The sequence below is a fragment of the Gymnoscopelus microlampas genome, assembly GCF_963454915.1.
Source record: "Gymnoscopelus microlampas genome assembly, chromosome: 18".
Classification (NCBI taxonomy): Eukaryota; Metazoa; Chordata; class Actinopteri; order Myctophiformes; family Myctophidae; genus Gymnoscopelus; species Gymnoscopelus microlampas.
The window spans coordinates 26,917,741-26,943,159 of NC_139955.1; the positions used below are offsets into that span (position 1 = coordinate 26,917,741).

Here is a 25,419-nt window from a genome sequence, read left to right on the forward strand (position 1 = left end):
ATGATTATTATTATTAAAGGGTATATTTTAGCTAAAATGGTCATTTAAATGGGTCTGTTTGCCTATCCCTATAGTACAAACATCTTTACATGATATATCAGAACACAGAATCAGCAGCAGTGCGCATCTGGAGCATTTTACACAATACAGTAGTATCCTCTTGCGGTTAGTGCGGAATCAACAACCTGTGAGGTACGGCCACCTTGTGGTCAAAAACAATTAGCTAGCCAATCAAATACTGGGGCCGGATGTGAACCCTAGAGATGATACAACAAGAGAAAAAAAGAGTGATTCCTATTACCTCTGGAGATGAATCAGAGTCTCCAAATACCTCAGCGAAGTCAGTTGGTGTTTTTATCAAAGTCTGGTCTGCTGGAAGTGTGCTGTCATTGTAAGAGCTGACAAACTTAAAGTCACTGGTTCTAGAACCCGTCGTCAGGTATGCGTCATAATTGTAGGTGCTGCGTAAAGTTCCAGTGCCGTCAACATCTGCGTAATTCGGAGGAAGATACGCACTGGGGATGGCAACCGCTCCATCAAACAACAGTCTGGGCTTTCTTCTGCGACAAAACCTCAAACCCAAGATGATAATAATGAATGTCAGGAAAAAGGTGGTGACAGAAACAAGTGCAATAATGAGATAAGAAGTCAGTTTGGAATTGTTCTCATCGTGAGCCATGTCTTTCAGTTCTGGTATTTCAGCCAAGTTATCAGAAATAAGTAAATGCATGGCACAGGTAGCAGAGAGAGATGGCTGTCCATTATCTTTCACTGCTACAATGAGGTTTTGTTTCATGCTGTCACTTTCAGAAATGTCCCGCAGTGTCCTGATCTCTCCACTGTGCAGTCCAATAGCAAAAAGGCCTGCGTCCGTGGATTTGACAATATGATAGGAAAGCCATGCATTCTGTCCAGAGTCTGCATCCACTGCTATCACCTTGGACACCAGAGAGCCCCCATGCGCAGCTTTTGGGACCAGCTCAGTCATTAAGGAGTTGCCCTCCGGGGCGGGGTACAGTATTTGAGGAGAGTTGTCATTCACATCCGTTATGAACACATTGACAGTAACATTACTGCTTAGTGGAGGAGACCCGTTGTCTCTGGCCATCACATCAACTTTAAAGCTCCTAAATTGTTCATAATCAAACGACCTAACGACGTGGATCACCCCCGTGTCTCCATTAACAGACAGATAGGAGGACACCGGAGCACCTTTCACCTTGCCAGGTAAAAGGGAGTAAATCACTGTTCCATTTTGTTTCCAGTCTGGGTCTCGAGCAGTAACTGTGCATAATGTAGAGCCAGGTTTATTATTTTCAGACAAAAAGGAGCTGTAATACGGTTCCTCAAACACAGGAGGATTGTCGTTGACGTCGCCAACTGATAATTGAATGGTTTTAGAGGAAAACAGAGGTGGCGAGCCCTCGTCAGTAGCAGTGATTGTAATGTTGTAATCTGACTCAAGTTCACGGTCCAGTTGTCCCGTGGTCACCAGAGAATAATAGTTTTTGATGGATGGGATGAGTTTATAAGGCACGTTTTGCTGAATGGAGCACCGGACCTGTCGGTTATTTTCAGAGTCTCTATCCTGAACGTTGATAATGCCCACCTCTGTACCAGGTACTGTATTTTCGGGTATAGGGTTTGACAGGGATTTCAAATAAATCACAGGTGCATTATCATTGATATCAGAGATGTCTACAATCAGTTTGGCGTAAGAAGCTAAACCCAAACCATCTTTAGCTTTGACGCGTAACTCAAACGAAGACACATCTTCATAATCAACGTTGCCTTTTACTCTAATTTCCCCTCTGTTGCGATCAATAGAAAACACCCTTTTGTCAGATTCTGACAGGTGATCAAAATCATAAGTAACATCTCCGTTGACTCCCTCGTCTGCATCCGTAGCACTCACTGTAACAACTAACGTATCTAGAGGAGAGTTTTCAGGCAGACTGGCTTTATAGACGGCCTGGCTAAACACGGGAGCGTTATCATTAGCATCCAGTACAGTGACGTGTATGACCACAGTACCTGATTTCTGCGGAGAACCACCATCCAATACTGTCAGAACTAACTCCATTACTTGTTTTTCTTCTCGATCAAGCTCTTTCTCGAGAACTAAATTCACTGCATCGTTATCAATATCTAGTCGGAAATTATCATTTTTTTGTAAACTGTACTTTTGAACTGAATTCTGTCCTATATCCGCATCATGGGCCTCTCCCACTAGAAAACGGGCACCCTTCACTGCTGATTCTCTTATTTCTATAGTTACATGTTCCTCGTTAAATTTCGGAGGGTTGTCATTTATATCTTGAACATGGAGGCTAATGCGATGAAGTTCAAGTGGATTTTCCAATACTAGCTCTTGCTTCAGAACGCACGACGCTCTCTTCCCACAAAGCCCGTCTCTGTCAATCCTCCCCGCAATAACCAAGTCTCCGGTGCTCAGATGTATGTCACAATATTGTTTATCGTTTCCTTCTGTATCAATACGGGCGTTACGAAATGATAGTTTGATCGCATCCATTCCCAGATCCTTTACTATGTTTCCAATAATAGATCCTCTTTTCAATTCCTCTGGAAATGAATAGGTAACATCTCCATGGGCTGAATGCGAGCCTAGACTCATGAACAAAAGAAAGCCGTGGAAAAGGAATAGCGTAGAAAGTCCAATGTATCCCATCTTCAGGGAGAAAATTAATATCCTCGCTTGTTATTGTAAACTCAATTAATCGATATTTTCTGGAGTGTATCAATTTCCAGCCAAACAATAATTATTCGCGTTTCCGTGGGTTATTCTGGCAAAGGGCATATCCTTATGTAGATATACGGTAGCTTCAAGTGGGAGGAGAATACTAGTTTGTAGTTAAACAGCGACGCTATGAGTCTTTTTTAGATATAGCATAATGCTGATATTCTGTTCGCACTTGTGTGGCAATTTCATCCAAACAAAAGTGACTATTCGGCAAACATCACTATTTATTTACGCATTCATTCATTCGTGAAATCGGGTGCAAGTATAACTAAGGAATAATTGGAAACCAACCAACTTGGGCTGCATCAGCACCATGGAGAGAGTCATGTTCAAAATACATGTGAATTTGAGTGCTTATCATTAGTGTGTTTACACTTTCAACTTCGTTTTGCAATAGTGCATTATTATTGTTGTTGTTATTATTATTATTATTATTATTATTATTATTATTATTATTATTATTATTATTATTATTATTATCATTATTATTATTATTATAGATACTTGTTCAAATAGTGTTGTTAGATGGAATTCGAATGGGCCAGCACTCGATTTATTAAGTGCCACCAGAATCACGTTTGACAATTATTTAGGTATTGGCATGACTTATAAATGCCCATTTCCTACCTCAGGAGATGAATCGGAGTCTCCAAATGCTTCAGCAAAGTCGGTGGGCGTTTTTCTCATCTGGTCTACAGGCAACGTGTTGTCATTGTAAGAGCTGACAAACTTAAAGTCACTGGTTCTAGACCCCGTTGTTAAATAGGCGTCATAATTGTAAGTGCTGCGTAAAGTTCCTGTGCCATCAACATCTGCATAATTGGGAGGGAGATAAGCACTGGGGATGGCAACTGCTCCATCAAACAACAGTCTGGGCTTTCTCCTGCGACAAAACCTTAAACCCAAGATGACAATGATGAAGGTGAAAAAAAATGTAGAGACGGATACCAGCGCTATGATGAGATAAGAGGTCAATTTAGAATTACTCTCGTCATAAGACATGTCCTTTAGTTCTGGAACATCAGCCAAGTTGTCAGAAATAACTAAAGACATGGCACAGGTGGCAGAGAGAGGAGGCTGTCCATTATCTTTCACTGTCACAACAAGGTTTTGTTTCATGTTGTCAGAGTCAGAAATGTCCCTTTGTGTCCTGATCTCTCCGCTGTGGACACCAATAGTGAAAAGTCCTAGATCCGTGGACTTGACAATATGATAAGACAGCCAGGCATTTTGCCCAGAGTCTGCATCGACTGCTATCACCTTGGACACCAGAGAGCCCCCTTGCGCAGCTTTGGGGATCAGTTCAGTCATGAAGGAGTTACCCTCTGGGGCGGGGTACAGTATTTGAGGCGAGTTGTCATTCACATCCGTTATTACAATATTGACAGTCACATTGCTGCTGAGTGGAGGTGAACCGTTATCTCTGGCCATGACGTTCACTTTAAATGTCCTTAATTGTTCATAGTCAAACGACCTCACGGTGTGGATCACTCCCGTGTCTCCATTAACAGACAGATAGGAGGACACCGGAGCACCGTTAACTTCACCAAGTAAAAGAGAGTAAATCACTGTACCGTTTTGTCTCCAGTCTGCATCTCGAGCAATGACAGTACACAAAGTGGAACCAGGTTTGTTATTTTCAGTCACGTGGGCGCTGTACGACTGTTCATCAAACACAGGAGGGTTGTCGTTGACGTCGCTCACTGATAATCGAATGGTTTTAGAGGAGGACAGAGGTGGAGAGCCCTCGTCAGTGGCAATAATTGTAATATTGTAATCAGACACTAGTTCACGGTCCAGTTTCCCCGTGGTCAACAAAGAATAATATTGTTTGATGGAAGGAACCAGCTTAAAAGGAACGTTTTGTTGAATAGAACAGTGGACCTGTCGATTATTTTCAGAGTCCTTGTCTTGCACATTAATGATGCCCATCTCTGTTCCAGGTAGCACGTTCTCTGGTATGGGGTTAGTTAAAGACTTTATATGTATTACAGGCGCATTGTCATTAACATCTGTTATCTCAATTATCAACGTTGAGTATGACGCCAACCCAAGGCCATCTTTTGCACTGATTCGAATTTCAAATGATGATTCCTCCTCATAATCTAACGGCCCACTAACTCTCACTTCACCGTTTTTTTGGTCGAGCGAAAACACATTGCCAATTTCAGCGTAGACATGATCAAGTTCATAGATTACTTCGCAATTGATTCCTTCATCTGCATCAGTGGCAGTCACTCTAATGACTACAGTATCTAGAGGAGAGTTTTCAGGCAGACTGGCTTTATAGACGGCCTGGCTAAACACTGGGGCATTATCATTAGCATCGAGTACAGTTACGAGTATGACTACAGTACCTGATCTCTGAGGAGAACCACCATCCAGGGCAGTGAGAATTAAATTCATTTCTTGTGCATGTTCCCGATCTAACTCTTTTTCCAGCACCAGCTCACATGACTTTCGCCCACCTGATTTTGCATCGACATGCAATACAAACTTATCATTCTGTTGTAGTGTATAACCTTTAACAGCATTCTCCCCGATATCCGCATCATGAGCTTCATCTAATGAAAACCGAGCTCCTTTGTTTGCAGATTCTCCGATTTCCATTTTAATTATTTCCTTTTTGAATAGAGGGGGGTTATCGTTGATGTCTTGTATGTGAAGATTAATACGATGTAGTTCCAACGGATTCTCCAATACAAGCTCCAGTTTCAAAACGCAGGAGGCCTTCTTGCCACAAAGCCCATCTCTGTCAATCCTATCAGTGACAATTAAATCTCCTTTGCTCATGTTCATGTCACAATAACGTTTGTTGTCGCCTTCTGTTTCAATACGGGCTTTTCGTGCAGACAGTGTGCTCACATCAAGGCCAACATCCTTAGCAATGTTTCCAATAACAGATCCGCGTTTCATTTCTTCAGGGAAAGAATAGCTGACGTCTCCATGAGTCGACTGCAGCGTTGAAAGAAATACAACAATACTGAAGACGAGGGTGATCAATCCTTTGTATTCCATTTTAAATCAAGTATTCCAAAGACCTCATTCCAACGGTAATAATCACTCGGTTAGAAATAAGTTTAAAAAATAATGATAACAGTTTTCGATATAGCCCTAGATTACTGTAGGCCTACATGTCTTTTTTTGGCAGAAACGCGTTTTTTTTTCTTCTAACGTCCTTATCGAGGTTTTTATGATAGGCTACTGTTTGTAGGGTGGAGAGATGGGGACGGGGAGGTGAAGTCCTCATAGCTGGTCCCCGGTGGTGAACAGCGACACCATGAGCATTCTATGCGTTTATATTGCAGTTCATCGCATGCATGCAGCAGGCTACATTAACAATTTGAATCCTATAGCATCCCTTCTGAGGGGAATATTCACCAAAAATAATATTCACCAAGCTTAATTAATCTACAAGCTTGTGACCTTGTAGATTTGCTATTTTTGCCAAATAGGTGATTTCGGGGGAAAATAGCGGACCAAGTAGGCCTACAGAGCCAACCCCAGTCAGCTAAGTAATAGTTTACCAAGTACTAATTGGTTATGGAAAATATAAATATTTAATTTTGACTGGGAAATACCCACTTATATTATTTCTAAATATACGCTGTTTATACCATCATAGATTCGATTTGGAATTCACACATCCAAACCTATTCTAGAGCAATATGAAGAATTTCAGCACCATGGACAGTGCCACACACAGGCCAATAATAATTCCTCACCCTGCAGGGTTGTTGTCTTTCCGAACTCGTCAAACTACACATTCTACACGTTCTTATAGCCTACTCACTATTAGTACGTCAATATGTCTGTTTGATAGTTCCAATAGTTTAGAATTAATCTAATTTCTTGGTAAATATCAAATCGTACATACTTCCAAAATACCATCTAAAACGTCTGATAGGCTGATATCTGGATTACACTACTAGACCATTATTGACGTTACACTGGCGTTATTAACACGATTTTCAGGAATATCTGATTATTGTTGAGAAGCCTACCTTTCAGCACATGTTCACAACTGTTTCTGTTAACCAACAGTTTAGCAATGCCTTTTACATACATTATATGGGTACACATTACAAATTACAGAACATGAACGGCTGCCAATTTGAAACGCACATTTATCTGAATAAGGCGCTTATTATAAAGCATTAAAGGAGGAGTTCACCCAAAAAATGACTTATTTTCTATCAATTGCACACCCTATGAATCCTTGAATCCATGGATTTATTTGTGTTTTTGTGGCATTCCTAAGCTAATAATTTGATTCCCGTCTCCTACCGGCTAATGTATCCGGTAGGAGACACAAAGTAGATTATTTGTGTCTCCTACCGGAAATACACACGGTCATCAAATTATTGTCTTAGGAATGCCACAAAAACAAAAATAAATCCATGAAATCAAGGCTTCATGGGGTGTGTAATTGATAGAAAATAAGTCATTTTTTGGGTGAACTCCTCCTTTAAGCAGAAACACGTTACGTTACAACAGGAATTTTAATTCAGTAAAGTTTAAGAAAGAGAAAATCCTCAATGATATTTGAGCAAAAAAACAACAACAACCTCTACGAAGTGACGAAGAAACCTTGATTCTTGACATTATTAGCTATACTATTCAACACACCCATTTACTCCCCAAAATGGAAATACAGGGTTGGGGAAAAAGAGCAGGCAGAATAGAAAAAGACTAAATAAAAAAATAGTCATGCGTGCGAAGTCAAATGGATATGAAACTAGAGGACAATATCTGAACCCAAGTCTTAGGAATGAATTATTGGGTGAGTACACACGCAGCGCGGAGCACTTGCCACCCAGATCAGTCAGACCAATCTATGGCTGTGTATTATTTGGAATACATGAAACGTATGTAAGATCACAGACATTCTAGGGCTAAGTCATACTATGACTATAACTGCTATAGGATGTAATTTGGACTGGTGGTTTTTACTGGTTTAACACTCTAAAAGTCATGATTGGATATTGACTTATACGAAGCCAAGGACGAACAAGAGTCAACATTAGGCTTACATGATCAACACCTGTCAACATACAGCCATTTATTTTGGTTACTGTCAGTGTTCCAAATGAATAATTGAGACAGGCTTTTACCGAACTCTTTGTTGAACATGCAATGCAATTCTCCCTGGCTAATTGTGTCCACGTAGTGTAATCCCCACAGATTGGTCATAAAAGCAGGATGCCTACTTATTCCTGGTGTAGTCCCGGCCCCGGGTGTGCACTTGTGTCCAGTCAGCCAGTCCACACAGCTTAATTGTCCAAGCGAAGAGAACAATCCGCATTCTGTCCCACACAACACAACACACCTTAAATGGCTTTGTCCATGTCCGGGAAAATTACCGAATCTCGCTGACTATCCAATTCAAGATGTCACGTTTTTTTTGTTTATATCACAAAAGCAGTCTTCTGTTCAATTGGGCGAGAAACAGCAGGCTACTGTCAAGTCTAATTATTTGAAATCTCCCTCGCTGTGCTTTTACTTCCTGATGTGTTTTCTTCTCCAGGATCAGCTGACCTCTTTCCTTAAAGGGACCGGCGCTCGCGGTGAGCTTTTTTCCTTGCTGGTTTTTCCTTCTCAAAAGTCATTAACGTCACATTGACATAACAATGCATTTAAAATGCACCATATAGGACATTCACAAAACCACAATTAAAATGTGTTTGAATGCTTTATATTTCCCATCAATGTATAGGCTACAGTTAAAACATATAGGCTACCCTTTTCTGAATTGATTTATCTGCAAATCCAGTTCTGAGATTAATATAATGTCACCCATAACTGACTTCAATCATGATTATGACTAAGGTCACCGTCCGTTTTGCCTAAAACATGGCATGATATGTAGGGCTAGGCTACTAATGGATTTCTATATATTTGACCAATTTTTTTTTCTGTCAGGACTAACTTAAATATGCAAAGTGGGATAATGAGGGCATATATTGTGCCAAGGTTAAAATTATTAGGCTATTGGCAGACAGGGAGGACATTTTACACCCTAGCCTAATATGCCTTTAATATTGACATGAGTTGTAGTGTGTAGGAAACTTTAATAACGCCACACACATCAGTGAAGTCAAGTCTAAATCAATATTTTACTGAATTGTGTATTTAAAGTAATAACATTAATTGGCAAGCAATAATGATGCAATTTATGAAGACAAAACAAACACTTCATCAAAACCAAGGTCAAGGTGGCTTTTTAAAAGAGAAAACCAATGTACCAGAACACACACTCTAGATCTATACAGAAAGTTTTTATTTTATTTATGTATTACAGTTTTTCACAATTGTTAACACACAAAAATCGCAAATTCGGCACAATTTTCACAACCTTAACTTCATGTACTAATCGCTCGACCCAATTTGGCACTACTTCACACTCCCTTATCTGCAATAGACTCTGACTTTCCTTCTCTACACTCTGATGTCAATTACATTATCACCTTGTTGTCCAAAGACTACACACAATGTTCAGTTGTTGCACACACTTCTCACATAAAATCTCAAAGCATCAATCTACAACACACCTTGTTGTCCAAACACTACACAGTGTTCAGTTGTTGCACACACTTCTCACATAAAATCTCAAAGCATCAATCTGCAACATACAAATAGTCAAATCTCTAAACATTCAGGTCTGGTGAGCAATTTGCACCACCGGGCTGCTGCAGTGCGTGAGTGGTTCCAGGACCACCCCAGGTATTTCTGTACCTTCGACCTTATTCTCCTTTCCTGAATCCCATTGAGGAGTTATTTTGAGCTTGGAGATGGAAGGTATATAAACGGAACCCACAGAGCCGGGTCCCACTGCTCCAGGCCATGGAGGAGGCTTGTGGCGACTTCACTGTTAGGGCTGTGAATCTTCTGCTATCTCACGATTCGATTTGATTCCGATTCTTTTCAGATTTTTTCAAAACAAACGATTCTCGATTGAAACATGTTTTTTCCAATTCAAAATCAAAAAATGTCATTATACAAAAATCGTGAAAATCGATTGCAGCCCTAGTCACTGTTGAGGCCTGTCAGGGCTTCATGCGCCACTCGAGGCGTTTCTTCCAACGCTGCTTGGACAGGGAGAACATTGCCTATGATGTGGATGAGGCCCTCTGGCCAGACATGAACCGGAGGCATGATGCCTAAATCATGTAGAGAAATAAAACTTTTTTGGCTGCATATTTGTGTTTTGTTTTATGTTTGACTATGAAAAAAGTAGGCCTACACTGAGTCATTTTACAAAAGGAGAAATGTCTCATCCTCCAGAGTCATTGTCATTCATATGGTGTGTTCCATTTATATGATTGTGTTTTCAATTTTGCCCTGCAGTGTGTTGTAAATGCTTGGTAGAGTGCAGCACATGCTTAGTTGTGTGTACTCAATGAATGGTATGTGTGTGTCATTTGAAAATATGGCTGTGTGTACCAAATGAAAACACGAGTTCCATTTTGTGAACAGTTAAAAGATTTGATGGCAAAGTGTCATTTTGCAAAGGGAGAGTAGGGGTTAGCATGTTGTGTGTGTCATTTGAAAATATGGCTGTGTGTACCAAATGGAAACACGAGTTCCATTTTGTGAACAGTTAAAAGATTTGATGGCAAAGAGTCATTTTGCAAAGGGAGAGTAGGGTTTAGCATGTTGTGTGTGAGATTTGCAGTTTTGGTGTGCAGTTTTGAGAAAGCCGTTATTGTTTTGAGAAACGTGTGTTAACAATTGTGAAAAACTGTAACAAATACGTGTGTGTGTGTGTGTGTGTGTGTGTGTGTGTGTGTGTGTGTGTGTGTGTGTGTGTGTGTGTGTGTGTGTGTGTGTGTGTGTGTGTGTGTGTGTGTGTGTGTGTGTGTGTAGAGAGAGAGAGAGAGAGAGAGAGAGAGAGAGAGAGAGAGAGAGAGAGAGAGAGAGAGAGAGAGGGGGAGAGGGACAGGGAGAGGGAGAGAGGGAGAGGGAGAGAGAGAGGGGCTGCAGTCAGTCGCAGAGAGAAGGATTAGGGACAAAGTAAACTCCATCCTGGTTAACCCTTCGCATCTACTCTATGTCGAGCTGCAGGATATGAGCACCTTCAGCCAGAGGCTCACTCTCCCAAAGATGAAAACTGAGCAGTACAGACTTTCTTCTGTTCTATGTCAACTGCATAATGCATACGAACTCTCTCCCTTAATGCATATGGGTCTGTGTCGGCCCTGGTGATTTTGTCCATATGGCTGATGTTTTTCTGTTTGTCTTGTAGATTATTTATTTTTATCACATTATGCTGCTGTAACGCCAGTAGCCTATAAATGATTAGTCTACTCTCACAATATAGTTGACTTTTTTTTTTCTTTTCTTTTTTTCAAAATAAAAAAATCACCGTGCCAAAATAACTGAATAATAGGTTACAAAATAAAACAATGTTTGTGCGCCCTGAGGCATGTGAGGCTGTGAGGCGAAACACTGCAATGTGAAATATGAAAATTGCCACCATAAAAGCCCAAGAGGCTACCAAGGGAACTGAATGCTCCACCCATAATACTGATCCACACTGCAGTGTTAGAAGAATAGAAGGAGTTGTCCTACGCTATGGACCAGAGCTACACGTTTAGCCGATGGCGCTAAATGAAGACTTCTAACTTTAACTGAGAAACTGCAGAGGATTACACATCCGTAATGTAGGCTAGCTAGGCATATTGTTGTTGTCATTGCGTTCTGTTCTGTCAACACATGCATGCTGCACTGTGTGTTTTTATCCAGTAGAGAGCGCCTTTTGCTCAAAACTCCAGCAGCCTCGTAACCAACCCTGAACAAGGGGACATTTGTCAGAAATGGCCATTGCCACTTCCATGCCGTGTTCGTATTGTATGCAATAAAATTCCGTGCACACTATTACACACGGAACTATGTAAAGACGACGCTCTTTGTCGCTGTGAGAAGAATTATGTTGCAGGCAGCGACAGAGAGTAGGACCCGAGCACACTGCATTGTGCCTGTATATCCTATTCCTACGTTATTTTGAGTCCTGGTCCTGGCCTTCATTAGTGGTTTAGCAAATGTGACCCTGGCTTTTGTCTTGTCATGAAAATTGGCCAGGGGCTGTGTCCTGCATGCTGGTTGATTTGTGCAGAGTGTGCACCGTGGGGGCAGGGTGTGAGTCTGGCACATCCTATGTGTGACAGCTCTGAGTCAACAACCTGTCTCTGCCCACAGTCTGTGAGGCGAAACACTGCAATGTGAAATATGAAAAATAGCAAGGGATAAAAGCATGTGCTAATATTCAAGGTTTAATTCCATTATGAGGAAATGAACAAAGGCAAAATCATACATGGGGATATATGGACTCCTTTGGTGTTTTATGGGGGTATTTTGAACAAAAAGGACTCAGTGAGAAGCAAATGCAGAGGTTATCATTACATAATGACCACCTGCATCACATGACTATATGTCCCATTCTGACACAACAACCATAGGCCTAAACAGTGTAATTCTTAACCTTCTGAACGTGTGACCTTCTTTGGCACAATTGGAGATGCTATAAAATGATATCAACCATAGACACAAAATCACCATTTTTCATAGAAGTGGAAATACAATCACACTATGAACTGGTGATAAAAAACAGAAAAGAAAATTCACTGTTTATGTTGTGATTGTAAATATTAAATGTTGTATTTATTTATTCATTAAATAATTCACTCATTAGTTAATTCATTGTCATCTTGGATGCCATGCACTAAAAAGTTGAAAAGTTGAACAATGTGTCAATGTGTGGTCCAGTCTTTTATGGCATTGAGGTCCATATTGAAATGTATGTATTTTGTTTCCCCCCATATTTGATGCAAAAGGTCAGCTAACTAACCTAGCCCTGTTTTAAATAATGTTCAATATCTTTGAAAGATGTCGAGCTTGTACATGATGCACATCTGCTCACCTATAACGGCATGCCCAAAAAAGGGGTGCCAGGTTTGAAATGGCTAAAATATTCTTATTTGTTGAGGGAGGCTGACACAATGAAATTATACAACCACTTGATTTTCAACCTGTCTCAGCCTGCTGTTTCTTCATCTTTCATTAGCTCTCCATGCACTCTCTCACACAACTCTATTACTCTCCACTGACGGCTGGTGCTACTGTTGCCACAGGCACGATTTATCATGCACATTAATTTAACTGACTTCGTCCTCTCTGTCTCCAAGTCACCCTGTTTGCCTTCCGCAGTGGGATGTTGATTTTGCTGAGTCACTGCAGCTGAACAATTTCATGGGTGACTTCATATGGCAAACAATATGACCCCATGAATAAACCCACCGACCTATTCTTTCTTCTAAAACATTATCTGATGCTGATATTAAAATTGGCTTAGTCAGATTCATTGTTTTGCCTATACGGCAGCAGAAGCCATTAGCTCACAATGTCGCTTTCTCTGACTATATCTCCTATGTAGAGATCAAGAGGACTGAGCCTGTGATCTTGAAGAAGGCGAGCTGAAACACCATCAAATAAAGAGAAATGCATTTATTTGTATCTGGAGTATTTTTCTGGAAATTGTTGGAAGAATCATGAACATTTTTGAAAAATGTTGCTTATGACATGCTTAGAAAAATTAGGTTGAAACTTGAAAGTGGTTAAAAAGCGACCAGAAACACCAACCAGAGCAATGGCCCCACATGCAGGTCTGCTTGTGGGGCTCTGGGTCTGTAAGCTCTGCCACAGTATATATTCATATTCATTAGCCGGGGATTCACACTTCTGCACAGAACAAATGCTACAGGCTATACACTTTCTCCTTCCCTTGCTTTTATTTGTATTTGTTTATATTGCTGAAGGATCTAAAATGAGACAAAAATGTAAAACATTACTGGGGCCAGAACCTATTCTCGTTAAAAATGCTCTTGGGAGAGTGCAACCGTTCCCATGCAAATGAGGATGTGTGGGTGTTAGTTGGTTTATGTTAAACACTTTGGGTGTTGTTCTACAGAGCTGTTTTTCACACACATCACCTATCATTTTCGCACACTCCACCCTGCCTCGTGTACCCCATTGTTTCCATCCTCAACCTCAGTTCAGTGAGTGTATCAGGAGGCTGTTACCATGGTGACCTGCCCCTTGTAACCATAGAAACATCCTTGTCTGTCTCCTAGACGAAAAAGGAGAGGGGGGGGGGGGGGGGTGAGATGGGGCATCATGGCAGACAGAATTACCATGTGAACTTTTGAACTCTCCTCACTGCTTTTTCGCCTCTCCGGGATGTGAGATGAAAGTCAGACAGGGAGAATGAGAGAACTTCAAATAATTACCTATTTCAAAGGGCTGAATGAGATGCATAAGCGAATAGGGACAGGACGACACAGAATGAAGCTCAGAGGGGCATAATAATCCTTTATTAAACACTGTGCTATGAATAACCCATGTTCGCTTAGGCCTGACTAGGAATTAACACCATAGAAAGCACCATTTTTGGCAGTTAGTCATTTGGCTTTCGGACATTTACCACATAGTGGTATGTCACTTTGCCTAATTCAGCTGAAATGTTGTTTTTGTGACGTAGTACTGCATTATGTAAATTATATAGTTTTATTTCCACGTGATTGTGCAGGACTGCCATAATCTATATCAAGTAAATTATAATGTTATAATGTTGCTGTCAGGTAGAACCTTGTACTGTATATCCAAAACCGTTACTTTTCTGGATATAGAGAAAATAACCTGTGGTCAAATGATCCAATGTAGTGTATTGTTTTGTCACAAGCTCTTGTTAGTAGTTTTCATTGGTTAGGTATTTATAAAACCCACAGACAGACTAAACCCCTTTTAACCTGGCATCCCAAACATTTTGGGCATTATAAGCAAAATCTTTGATGGAACCAAACAAAACTATCTGTGCGTGACTCATATAGTATAAAATAGGGCATTAATTTACGAAAACACATAAAAATATGAAATGTGGAGATACAAGTTTTCTGCCCGACAGTGACGATTTATGTGGTGAAGTGATTCAAATGTTGATGAATGATGGCGTTGTAGTATATCTAGGCCAGCATGATCGATGTCTCTCCTATGACATTTATTTTTCAGCAAAACAACTTACCCACAGGGCCAGAATCAATTCACTCAACCACTCTATCAAATTAAGCAAACCTTGGGTCTAAAAGCTTCCACTCACTGGGGACTCTCTCTACCATCTGTGACCATAGCTTTAGCGAAGAAGAAAGATCAATGTGAGGCAGGACACTCGGCCAGTCTTCTTATCCCTGAGGCTGAGCATTTCTGACTGCCTGTTGCAGAGTCTGCAGTGGGATGGGTGCATGTGATAGAAGACAGCCTACAGCCAGAAGGTCTTTCTGTCACCCTCTCACCAATGTGAAGAGAGATGGTCTCTAAAGCCAGATTGACTGTTTCTCAATCTTTTCGAACATCTCTTTGTCATCCACCCTTTTTGGTCTCCCTCTCAGCCCCTATTGTGGAAAGAAGATAAAGGTATCCTGAACACAAATTAAAGTTTTGCAATTCAAACACCTCAACGGACATTCATAACACATTTAACCACTCCTTTTTTCCCTCACCAAATCTCTTCACCGAAAATAGCCGATATACAAGCTCACAACATGTCGCAATGCGACGAGTTGTAAGCTTATATAACTGCTACTTTTTGTCAAATGTTCGTCGCAGAATAGGGACACTAGGGTTCATGTATGGATAAATTACCTGCTCCACTCACTCTCCCAGCCTAAATAAGTAAACCAAGCAACCTTCAAAATGCCTTTTTTCTTCCTCACATTATTTATACTATGAGGTTTTGGAATAAAATGCAGCAAATTTATAATTCAGAAAGAGAAATTGAGAACGAGAGATTATGTGGAAAATGTTATGTCAAGACGTCTGGTCTTATATAGACTACAGTAAACATTTATAAATTCACATTTGTTTTCCCTCTAAACAAGCATCCAAGGGGACAAGCTCAATCTCATTTTTAAGAAAGAAAACTTTATTTAGTGATTTATAAACAAAACACATTACCACTGTATCCATTTAGGTAAAATAAAAAAAGAAAGCTGAAAAATAAATGAAATTCACTACTTCACCGTCACAGTTGATGAGCAGGTGTCCAAAAAAAAAAAAGGTTTTACAACAGATCTGTGATGTCCATATAGGACAGCACATCACCACCATAGGTAACCACCATACATTGGGAATAATGACAGCATGGACTCTCACTAAACACAAGCATACACTACATATACCTTTTTTTCTTCTTTTTTTCTTTTTTACAATGGAAACTTTTTTTCATTTTCTTCTTTTTGTGAAAGGAAACAGATAACTCATCATAGGATCATACATATTTCAGTTACAATATTACAGTGTTAGTTAGATCATCATGTCAAAGCCAGACACAGGAAGTGTTTTTTTTTTTTTTTTTGCTTATTCTCAAAAACATAAATCATATTTGGGGAGGGGGGAAGAAACAGAAAATCAGAACAGAGCTGCGTTCAAGGTTATCACACTAGCATTTACAAATATCTAAAGAGGTTTAGTTAACGCCATACAACACCACCGTCCGTGGAGTGTGAAGGGTGGTAATAGGTAGAAGATGCTTGGCAGAGACAGTAGTACATACAAATATCTCCTGTGCGAGTCATGAAGTAAAATGATAATACAAAAGAATAAAATCATAGCCATCTATCTATTCATATATATATTTCTCTATATAGTATGTGTTTCTGTTTGAGCAGTACATGCAGCAGCCACTTAGTGGAGTGACGTCATACTGAGCCGCAAAACTTTGGGGACGTGGCAACAAGTTACAGGCAGGGGAGAGGGACCAATAGAAGCAGGGCAGAGGCGTGTCTCCGCCTCTTTACAAAACCTCCTGAGAGAGGATTGGTGGGATAGAGCTGTGGGATGGGAATTAGATGCCCATATATTTTCAGCAGGTTTAATTTACTAATATAGAGACAATCAATGAAAAGCAAGTCTACGCTACATTTACAGCGTACATGAAAGCCAAAATGTGACTCACCTCTTTTGATTCGACAATCCTAAGCAACCAATTTCATGGACAACTGTATTCTCTTGTACATGGAAGGGGAGGGCCAGCCCACGGCACCTATCGGCCTGTTTTACCCGAGGCCTCTACCCCTCCTGTCATCCACCCCATCCCACCTGGTCCCCTCTCATCAGTGACTACAAACAGGAAATGAACATCATATTCACAATTTAAAAGCACTGAACCGTTTTGCACTTAGAGAGACGTCTGACAAGAGTTCACAGAGTCGACCCCCAACTGGTGTTCCCCAGGCCTTGTCCACATTACTCCATGCTGTTGCCAGCACACCACAATGTTCAGATTAGGCCATTCCCAGGACCCTTCCTGAGAAGGGGATCAGAGCAGGGGGTTGGGTTGGGTGGGGGTGGGGGTGAGGGTGGGGAGGTCTATGGTCAGCAAAAGGATAAAGACTGAGGGGCAAAGGGGTAGTGGGCATGACAAGCAGAACCACTGCTGTTAAAGCTTTAAAATCATAAGAGATACATGAAACAATAAGAAATGCAAGAGTGTTGGGAATTGTGCCTCTTCTCTGAGAACAAATTAACAAAATGAGATCATGTTCACAAACTCTTATCATCACATAAAGAGGCAGTCAGTGGGCTATGGTACAGGATGGGTTTGCGGGGCAGTTGGGTCTTGGGATGGAAGTGGGTGGCTTGTGGTAGCTTGGGCCAAGTAGGGGGAAGGAGAGTAGTGGTAAAATCAGGGAATCAGGTAAGGATGAGTTGCTACCAAACATTCAGAGCAGAAAGCGTTAGACTTTTGCTGAGTAGCAGGGACAGAAGAGAAGATATTATCAAAAGCGCGAGACCTTCTTGGTGTTCTACAAGGATTCATCCTAGACCAGTGACAAAGGGCTTAGCCACTGGCCAGCTCAGCTGGTAACTCTCCACTCTGTGGTTTCCCGGGAGAATTTCAGGTATGTTCTCTCTCCATCTTTCCTTTGCTCTCTGCATTAGGCGGTTGGGTTTCTAGCAAGAGATGTAGCTCTCTGTGTCCCTTAAGAAAGCAGTGAGCAGGCAGGGAGTGACTGCAACGGAGGCTGCTTCCAACCTGAGAGAGTTGATGCACACAGGTGTGCCGTCTAGGAGACTGTGCTGGGCAGAAAGCTTGCAGTGTGTCTATTTTAATGCACATTTCTTTGATGTTGGTTGTTTTTGGCTCCATTCTTTTTTCATCTCTCTCCAGGTCTCGAGTGCTTTCAGTGTCCACTTCGTCATGATGAGTCTGTGTATTTGCGTTTGCATATTTGTGTGTGTGGCACATGTGCATGAGTGTGAGTGTGAGTGTGAGTGTGAGTGTGTGTGTGTGTGTGTGTGTGTGTGTGTGTGTGTGTGTGTGTGTGTGTGTGTGTGTGTGTGTGTGTGGCCATCTTAGGAAACACTGACTGTTAACACCAAAAGAAGCTGCAGCAGTGTCATGGTAGCCTTAGCTTCAGCAACTCTCTCCTGTGCTATTTACAAGTTAAGTGTGTCCAGCTCCAAATAACATACATGTTACTCAAACTTGTCTTGTATTTCTTCTGATTACTTTCTTTTCTTTTTTCTTCTCATTTCCTTTTTTAATCTTTTCCCTTAGCTGGCACATAGCATTTTGTTGTTTGTTATTGTTGTGGTTGTACAAGGTTGTTGTTTTCTCTCAGAGAGAGTGGTTTACACATTATAGCTGGGGAGTGGGGTAAAACAGAGGTGCCAACATGCCAAGTGGGTGAAAGGTTGAAAACAGAGGGTGGGGGTGATTTGTAACCCCTCCTGATTCGAAATGGGTGGGGCCACATGTCAGCTCTGGGAGTATAGGCACAAGGGGGTGTGGAGAAAAAATCTATTGTATTTTGTCTTCAAGGCAATATTAACAATTTACCTTATTAAGGGATTGCAGGTGAAAAGGAATCTTTGTAGGGCCAGATTTTCACAGAGGGAGTTTGAAGATATTAACGGTTAGATTATGTGATAATGTGGTTCTGGGAAATACTGTAACACTGTTTCTTTTCACCCTCTGTGGACTTTGGTTGGTACCTCTGAATTAGCAATGCCCCTTCCATGTTCCATACTCTTTCTGTTCCTTCTCCTCCTCTACTCATCTCCATCATCTTTGCCCTTATCCTTCTTATCTTTCTTCTCCTTCTTCTTCTTCTTCTTCTTCTTGGCCTCCTCTTTCTTGCCAAATGTGATGAAGTCACTCTTGTCATCCTCTCCACCCTGGTTCTGTCGAATGGAGATAATGGCTGGGGAGCCGGGGATGATGAAGGCTTCTGGGGGAACGTCACCGGGCTTCAGGTGCTGGGGAGGCGCACCAGGGCCACCGGGTCCGTAGCGGAAGTGCCAGCTGTTGCTGTCAACGCCAGCTCCCATTGGAGGGGACACCTCTCCCCCCTCACCATCTGAAAGGAACAGAAAGAGAAAGATGACATATTATTATTATTATTATAATTATACCCTCACTTTACATAAAAACGAATAAAAATTGGTTATTACCGGTACATCATAACTACGCAATTACCAGCAAGGCCAACAGGTTGGACTGCTCGGCATCAAACCTTGCATGCACACTCCCAGTAGGCCAAGGAAGACATGGTGTGGTGCTATACAGTACCAGGCCGCTATATGCCTTTTCTAGTTGTCAAACTCATGTTCATGTTGCCGTTAACATTTTGGATATTTGAAAAGATATCAGTCTCTGTGACCACATGACAAATTTCAATGGCAGCATACTTCAGTGTGTAACAATGTTGACCACAGAAAGAGTTCTCCGTTTTCCTTAGCGTCCACTGTAATATCATGAATCGTTCCCTAATCGCAGATATTCTGTGTGAACCAAGGATGACACGGTACAAATGGGAGGTTTCACCCCGCCGTCTGTTATGTAGTAAGCAATCAAAGGCGCCCGCCTGGCCATGGCTAAAGATATCAAACCCTCCACCCTACTGACAGGAAAGGAAAGGTCAGGGAGTGAAGCAGTGGCATTTTAATGGTAAGTTAAATGTGTCATTTACCCGCTGAGTGTATGTTTGGAAAGATGGCATTGGGATTAACTTTTATGACCAGAACTGCACTGGAGCAATGAAGCGTAAGAAGGCAAATGCAGATACCAACATCACGATGTGAGCTGTGTGCTTGTTTGGTTATGTGTGTGTATGTGTAAGGCGGTGAAGTGAACCGCCTTACAATGTAGCTGACTGCCCCATCCCCCATCTGAGCATATAGCCTACAGATAGTTAACAGGCACTCAGGCAGGTGTGAAACTGTGTCTCTTCGCTACCACCAGTCACTCTGTTCCTCTTCAAGTCTCTCTAGTCTAACCCATGACTCACTGCAGCAGAGCAACACTTGGCACAGCCACCCTACCAACACATCAATCTGCCCAAGGAGAGAGACCTCTCCTCCACACAAATAAATAACACCATTAAAGGGGTGGGACCATACCCATGAACAACTGCTCATTAGCAGATGTACTAAATCAGAGGAGCATGGTCACAAATACAACACTTTGAGACTGGGCGTTATTCAGCTAGTGGTGCTAAATTAACCCACTCAGCCCATCAGAAAAATACACCCTTATTCCACACTACACTGACCTACTTGCAATACTTTCCTCACACATCCCTTTTTAGTTATTGTCTCCGCCAGGCCGAAAGGCATGGCGAGAGAGTATGTTTTACCCCCTGTGCGTCCGTCCGTCCGTCCGTCCGTCCGTCCGTGTGTCATTCTGTCTTGTCTGTGTACAGCTAATCTCCGGCACCGTTGGCTTGCTCGCAGCGAAACTGTGCACACACACTCCCTGGATGCCACAGCAGAACCTCTGCCCCAAATTTTTCTCATGGGCCTTTTATAGCGCCACCAGGAGGCCGATTTGTGCAAAACACATTTTTGGACAGTACTCCTACAGATTTTGGCCAAAAATCCCACAAATCGGTACACAGTATCTCTATAGTCATTAAAAGAAACGTCTAATTTCAGATTTTTCATATTCCATCCTGATTGGCAAAAATTGGCTTCCAAAGTTTGCAGGACTACTCCGTTTCAAACACAATGCCTCAAATCAGAAATGCCATTTGAAAATGTTTAAATCAGCCTCATGGTGGCGCTATAACAGGCCAATTTGTGTTTTTACCTATAACTGTCCCGATCTGTGTAAAACTTTGCATGCACACTCTCTAGACGTCAAGGAAAAACCTTTGCCCTGCATTTTTCACATTTGCTTTTTATAGCGCCACCAGGAGGCCGACTTATGTAAAACACATTTTTTGATATTAAGCCTTCACATTTGATCCAAATTTCACGCAAATCGGTACACATGATCTCTATAGTCAGGTGATCAAGACTTATCTGTTTGATTTTACATTGGCCTGTTATAGCGCCACCAGCAGGTCAAATTTAGCAAAACACATTTTTAGAACAAAATGCCTCAAATCATGAATGCAGTGTCCGATTGCCGTGCACGGCCTAGGAAGAAATGCCACCCTTTTCCCATTGGCCTATTATAGCGCCACCAGGAGGCCAAAATAACCTACCTGACCTGGCGGAGACTTGTGCTCCGAGGAGCACTTTTTCTAGTTTTCTCTTTTATTTCTCTAAATTGCTCCAAAGGGTAGAATAACTGAGCAGGGATCCATGCCAGTGTAAGGAACCATATCTTTCTTCACCTCTATACCAAATCTCTTCACCAAAAATAGCTAATCTACAAGCTCACAACGCGCTGTGTTGCGACTAAATGTTCCCCCCATAATATGTATGCTGGGGTTCGGTTGAGACAATATATCCACATTTTTGGACTATTTCCACCTACAATGACATGCCAAAAAAAGCGGTTAAGTATATTCACTCTACGTTCAGTAATCCTCCTCGTATTGCAGCTCTTAGTCCAAATGGACCATGTCAAGATGAATTGTACTGTTTGCTATATCCCTAGTATGGTTGGGGGAGAGGAGAGCTTGTTTTGTTACCTCAACAAGGCAAGGGTACTGACAGTGTGGGCAACTAGACGAGCGAGTGGCTCGGTGAGCGGTGAGCAGCTCAAGGCCGCACGCATGATGAGTGCATTGTCCGAGTTGACAGGCCATGGTGGATGGGATCGTTTATCATGTGAAAAATGAATGCTCCTTTCACCCGTCTCAGCCAATCACAAACCGAGGCTATTTTGTGCGACACTGCTATACGACGAAGTATAATAGGGTTTAAGTGGTTAATGTCTCTTTCTTCCATAAGCTTCTCTCTCATTTTTCCTGCATGTGCTGAACTAGTTTTGAAAGTAGACTGGAGACAAGGGGAGATGAGGACAGGGCAGAGGAGCGATGTTAGAGCCAGACAGACACCACTTTCTCCTCATCTAGACAGACACAACAAGAGTCAGCTTCATTTACGCTGGAAGAGCCTTCCTTCTCTAGAGAAACAAATAAAAAATAACATCCTCATCTGACCCCTGAACAGTATCAAGACACTGCTTTTACAATTTCAACAGAAAAGTAAGGCTGAAGGTAATCTCTCTTTTTTGCCGATGGGTTCCCAGATTGGGCAGAAGGTAACACATAATAATATAAACAATAGCAATATCAATAACAACAACAACCAACAATAAAAAAAAGAGACGTTTACATGCACAAAGAGAGTGCATGATCTTGATCAGTCTCATTGACTGTTTTGTCCCTGTTCTAGTTTTCCTAGTTCCATGTTCCTGTCTGGCCCAGCTGTATGTCATTTGTAATTACCCCCCATGTGTATATTAGTTTTGTTCCCCAGTCAGTCCTTGTTGGACTGTTGTCTAGTCTTATGTGTTTCTGTTTAAGAGCTTGTGCTTTTGTTGTTAACTGGGTCCCCTGCATTTGATCACTACCCGCCTAGCTGTGCTGCACTGGGGTCCTGAACGTGACAAGAACATTGGCATTTGACGTGAGAAGGACATTGGCATTTGATTTACACATCTGCTATTGTCCTTGGAAAAATTGCCAATCTAAAACAGGGCAGGCAGTTAATAAGACACCCAAAGCAAACCTACCATCATGAACAAAACAGGACCCCTGAGAGTGATATGAGTCATGTCGGGAGCAGACAGACTGATCTGTAACTCTCTCATACAGACAGTGTCAGAGACATTACATGTGTATCAAAAAAGCAGATATAAGACGACATTACTGGGTCTGGCTATGTCAGAATGAACCTGAAAAGGTCACACAGCCATTTCCTGACTCTATTCTATTCCTTTTTATTTTGTCTCCAACAACCCATAAAATGTTCATGGAGATTTACTACCAACACTATGTAATGGCGCTACACTCTGGTATGAGAGTTGCAAATATGTCACAGACACTGTGGATATTTCAACAGTCTGATCGATATGTCTTCATGTGTCCTGTGAGCCTGCTTTCATCACCCCCACCCCCCTCATCCACCTATTTTCTCTCTCCTTGTTCTCTGCCTCTCTGTTCCTTCATGATGGTAACAGAGGTACATGTCTCACCCAGCACTGATCCCCGCATATTCGATGCTTCTATCTGATTTGACGATGGCTGTTGCAGAGGAAAAAACTCTCTCACTCCCTCTCTTCATTTTTCTCTCACATAACACCCTCCCTCCCCCCCCCCCCCCCCACCCTCTCTCTCGTTTTCCCTGACCTTTCATCTAATCTAGCGTGAAACCCCAGCAAGCCAACACCCATCCCTCCCAGTTATTGATAGAGCCTTAATTATGCCTATCAGTGTTTATGGTAACATTAATGCAATTTGTAGTTAAACAGCTTGTCCATCAGCAATCACTAATGGGAACATTACAGACGGCAGTGAATAGTTCAAGTGATGGCCAAATCCTCTTGCTGGTCTTTCCATCCTCTCTCTCTCTCTACCAACAGAACACTATCTGCATTCAGTCTCATCCCCTCACTCTGTATATATTGTCAACATGTTAACACTACAGCAACATTGTAATATGCAATCACACAGAATAAACAGATGCTGTGATTTTCTCTGTATCTCTCCTTAAGTTTCACCTATCTGTGTTACTGAATGTCAGTCCAGTGTGTCTGTGTGCGTGTCTTCCCTTCTCTCTGCACGAAAAGTTTTCACAGCCACTTTAAATCATCCAAGCTCCATTTTGCCACGTCTACTTTATTCATTCCGTCGTCTCGTCCTACTATTGGCCGGCTGCATGGGCAGAAGCGCAGTGGAGTGCAGTGCAGCGTTACATAACGAGTCGGAAGAGAGAGGATGAGGAGGAGAGGAGGAAGAGGGGCGAGGAAGTGCAAGGATGCGGATATGAAAGACGATCCTCACCACCAAAAGGCAAGAAAAGAAAAAAGAAAAAACAGAAATAGAAATAGACAAAACTGTGAAGGTGAAGATATTTCGCTGTTGGCCAAAAACCTTGCATGTCCAAAACCGTTAATTTTCATAAAGTGAAAGAAAAAAACTGTCCCAATCGATCTAATGGAATTATGACATTTAATAACAAGCTCTAACACTTGCAACCTGACATCTCTGTTTTGAGTATGTCATTATAGACAAATTCTTTCAAAAACTTACATAAATAGCCTTTCATAGATCTACAAGCTCATAGTGTGTTGCAATGCAACACGGTGTGAGCTTGTAGATTGGTTATGTTTGCATTTTTTATAAATAGGACTTAAGTGGTTAAATAATTTATACATTTATAAAATGTGACCAATAGCATTGATCCATGAAAATACATTTAAAAAAAGTTAGAAAAAACGAAATATGGAGATACAAGGTTTCAGTGACAATTCTGTAGTATTTTCTTTTTTGGGGGCGGGGGAGAGGGGCACTGCAGTGCTGGAGGATTGTGGGTTTGTTATGATAGATCGCCCTCAGCTGGGACCACGCCCTTCTTTGAGAGAACACCTGCGCCCCTTCTTGTGTGTTGCTCTCTGTCGGTCTGTGTGTGTCTGCTTTTGGTTGAAACATGGTGCGATGTTGCCGTCTACGCGAAACCTATTCTTATTCATCTGTCTGTTTTCATCCCTTCGCCTGGGTAGTGATAGGAGAATGTGTGTGCATCTCTGCATGAATTACCATATATTTCTCAAACCGGTAGCAGTAAATCAGAGGAAAAGTAATGCCGGAATTAAAACCATGCTGGCTGGCTGGCTGTGTCTCTTTAACAGCAATTGTGAAGTGTGGGCTACTACACAAATACATTATAATGTTGTGTTTCATACCAGGTTGCATACCTTAGTGCATGATCCCAGAGGAATCTTGTGACAGATGGTGGAGACAAGCTACTGTATGCCAAGATCCTTAACAGCCTTGCAATAAAAAACACTGCCAAGTCTATGTGGGGCGTGTGAGTCTGTAAGGACTTCTCTGTGTGTATGTGTGTTTGAATGTCTATGCTATTTTATTAAAGTCCTTAATAGTGACATGACTAAACAACAGAGCATTAAAACAGATTTATTCTCCACAGAACACACAGAGAGAGAGAGAGAGAAAAGAGCCAAAGTGGAAGGGAGAGAGGTGAAATAGAGATTGAAAAAGCGAAATTGAGAGATGAAGAGAGAGAAAAATGAAGGGTTTGAAGACCTGAAAGATCGAGAGTTGGATATGAATATAATACAGAGAAAAAAAGAAAGAAAAGGGTTTAAGAGACAATAAATGAAAGCAAATGTTTGAAATACATGAGTA

The 25,419-nt window shown here is 41.6% G+C and overlaps 2 protein-coding genes across 7 annotated transcripts in view; both read right to left on the reverse strand.

Moving 5' to 3' along the window:
- Window positions 1-62: 62 nt before the first annotated feature.
- On the reverse strand, window positions 63-5,779 carry LOC311033981 (protocadherin beta-16-like; the record flags this gene model as incomplete). Its single annotated transcript, XM_084041719.1, has 3 exons — window positions 63-68; window positions 302-2,034; window positions 5,119-5,779. The coding sequence occupies 3 exons, from the start codon at window positions 5,777-5,779 to the stop codon at window positions 63-65; spliced, it is 2,400 nt and encodes a 799-aa protein (XP_083897845.1).
- Window positions 5,780-15,713: 9,934 nt separating this feature from the next.
- The window catches only part of LOC311065416 (protocadherin alpha-C2-like), a gene marked incomplete at its 5' end in the record, with an annotated part of 173,695 nt that continues 163,989 nt past the window's right edge, over window positions 15,714-25,419 (reverse strand). For 5 of the 6 annotated variants that reach the window (XM_084085746.1, XM_084085744.1, XM_084085745.1 and 2 more), the window contains one exon: window positions 15,714-19,173. In XM_084085746.1, the coding sequence (XP_083941872.1) occupies window positions 18,866-19,173 (308 nt within the window). In that variant the 3' untranslated portion in view covers window positions 15,714-18,865. The remainder of the gene's footprint in view (window positions 19,174-25,419) is intronic. The other variant, XM_084085748.1, reaches the window with a different exon arrangement.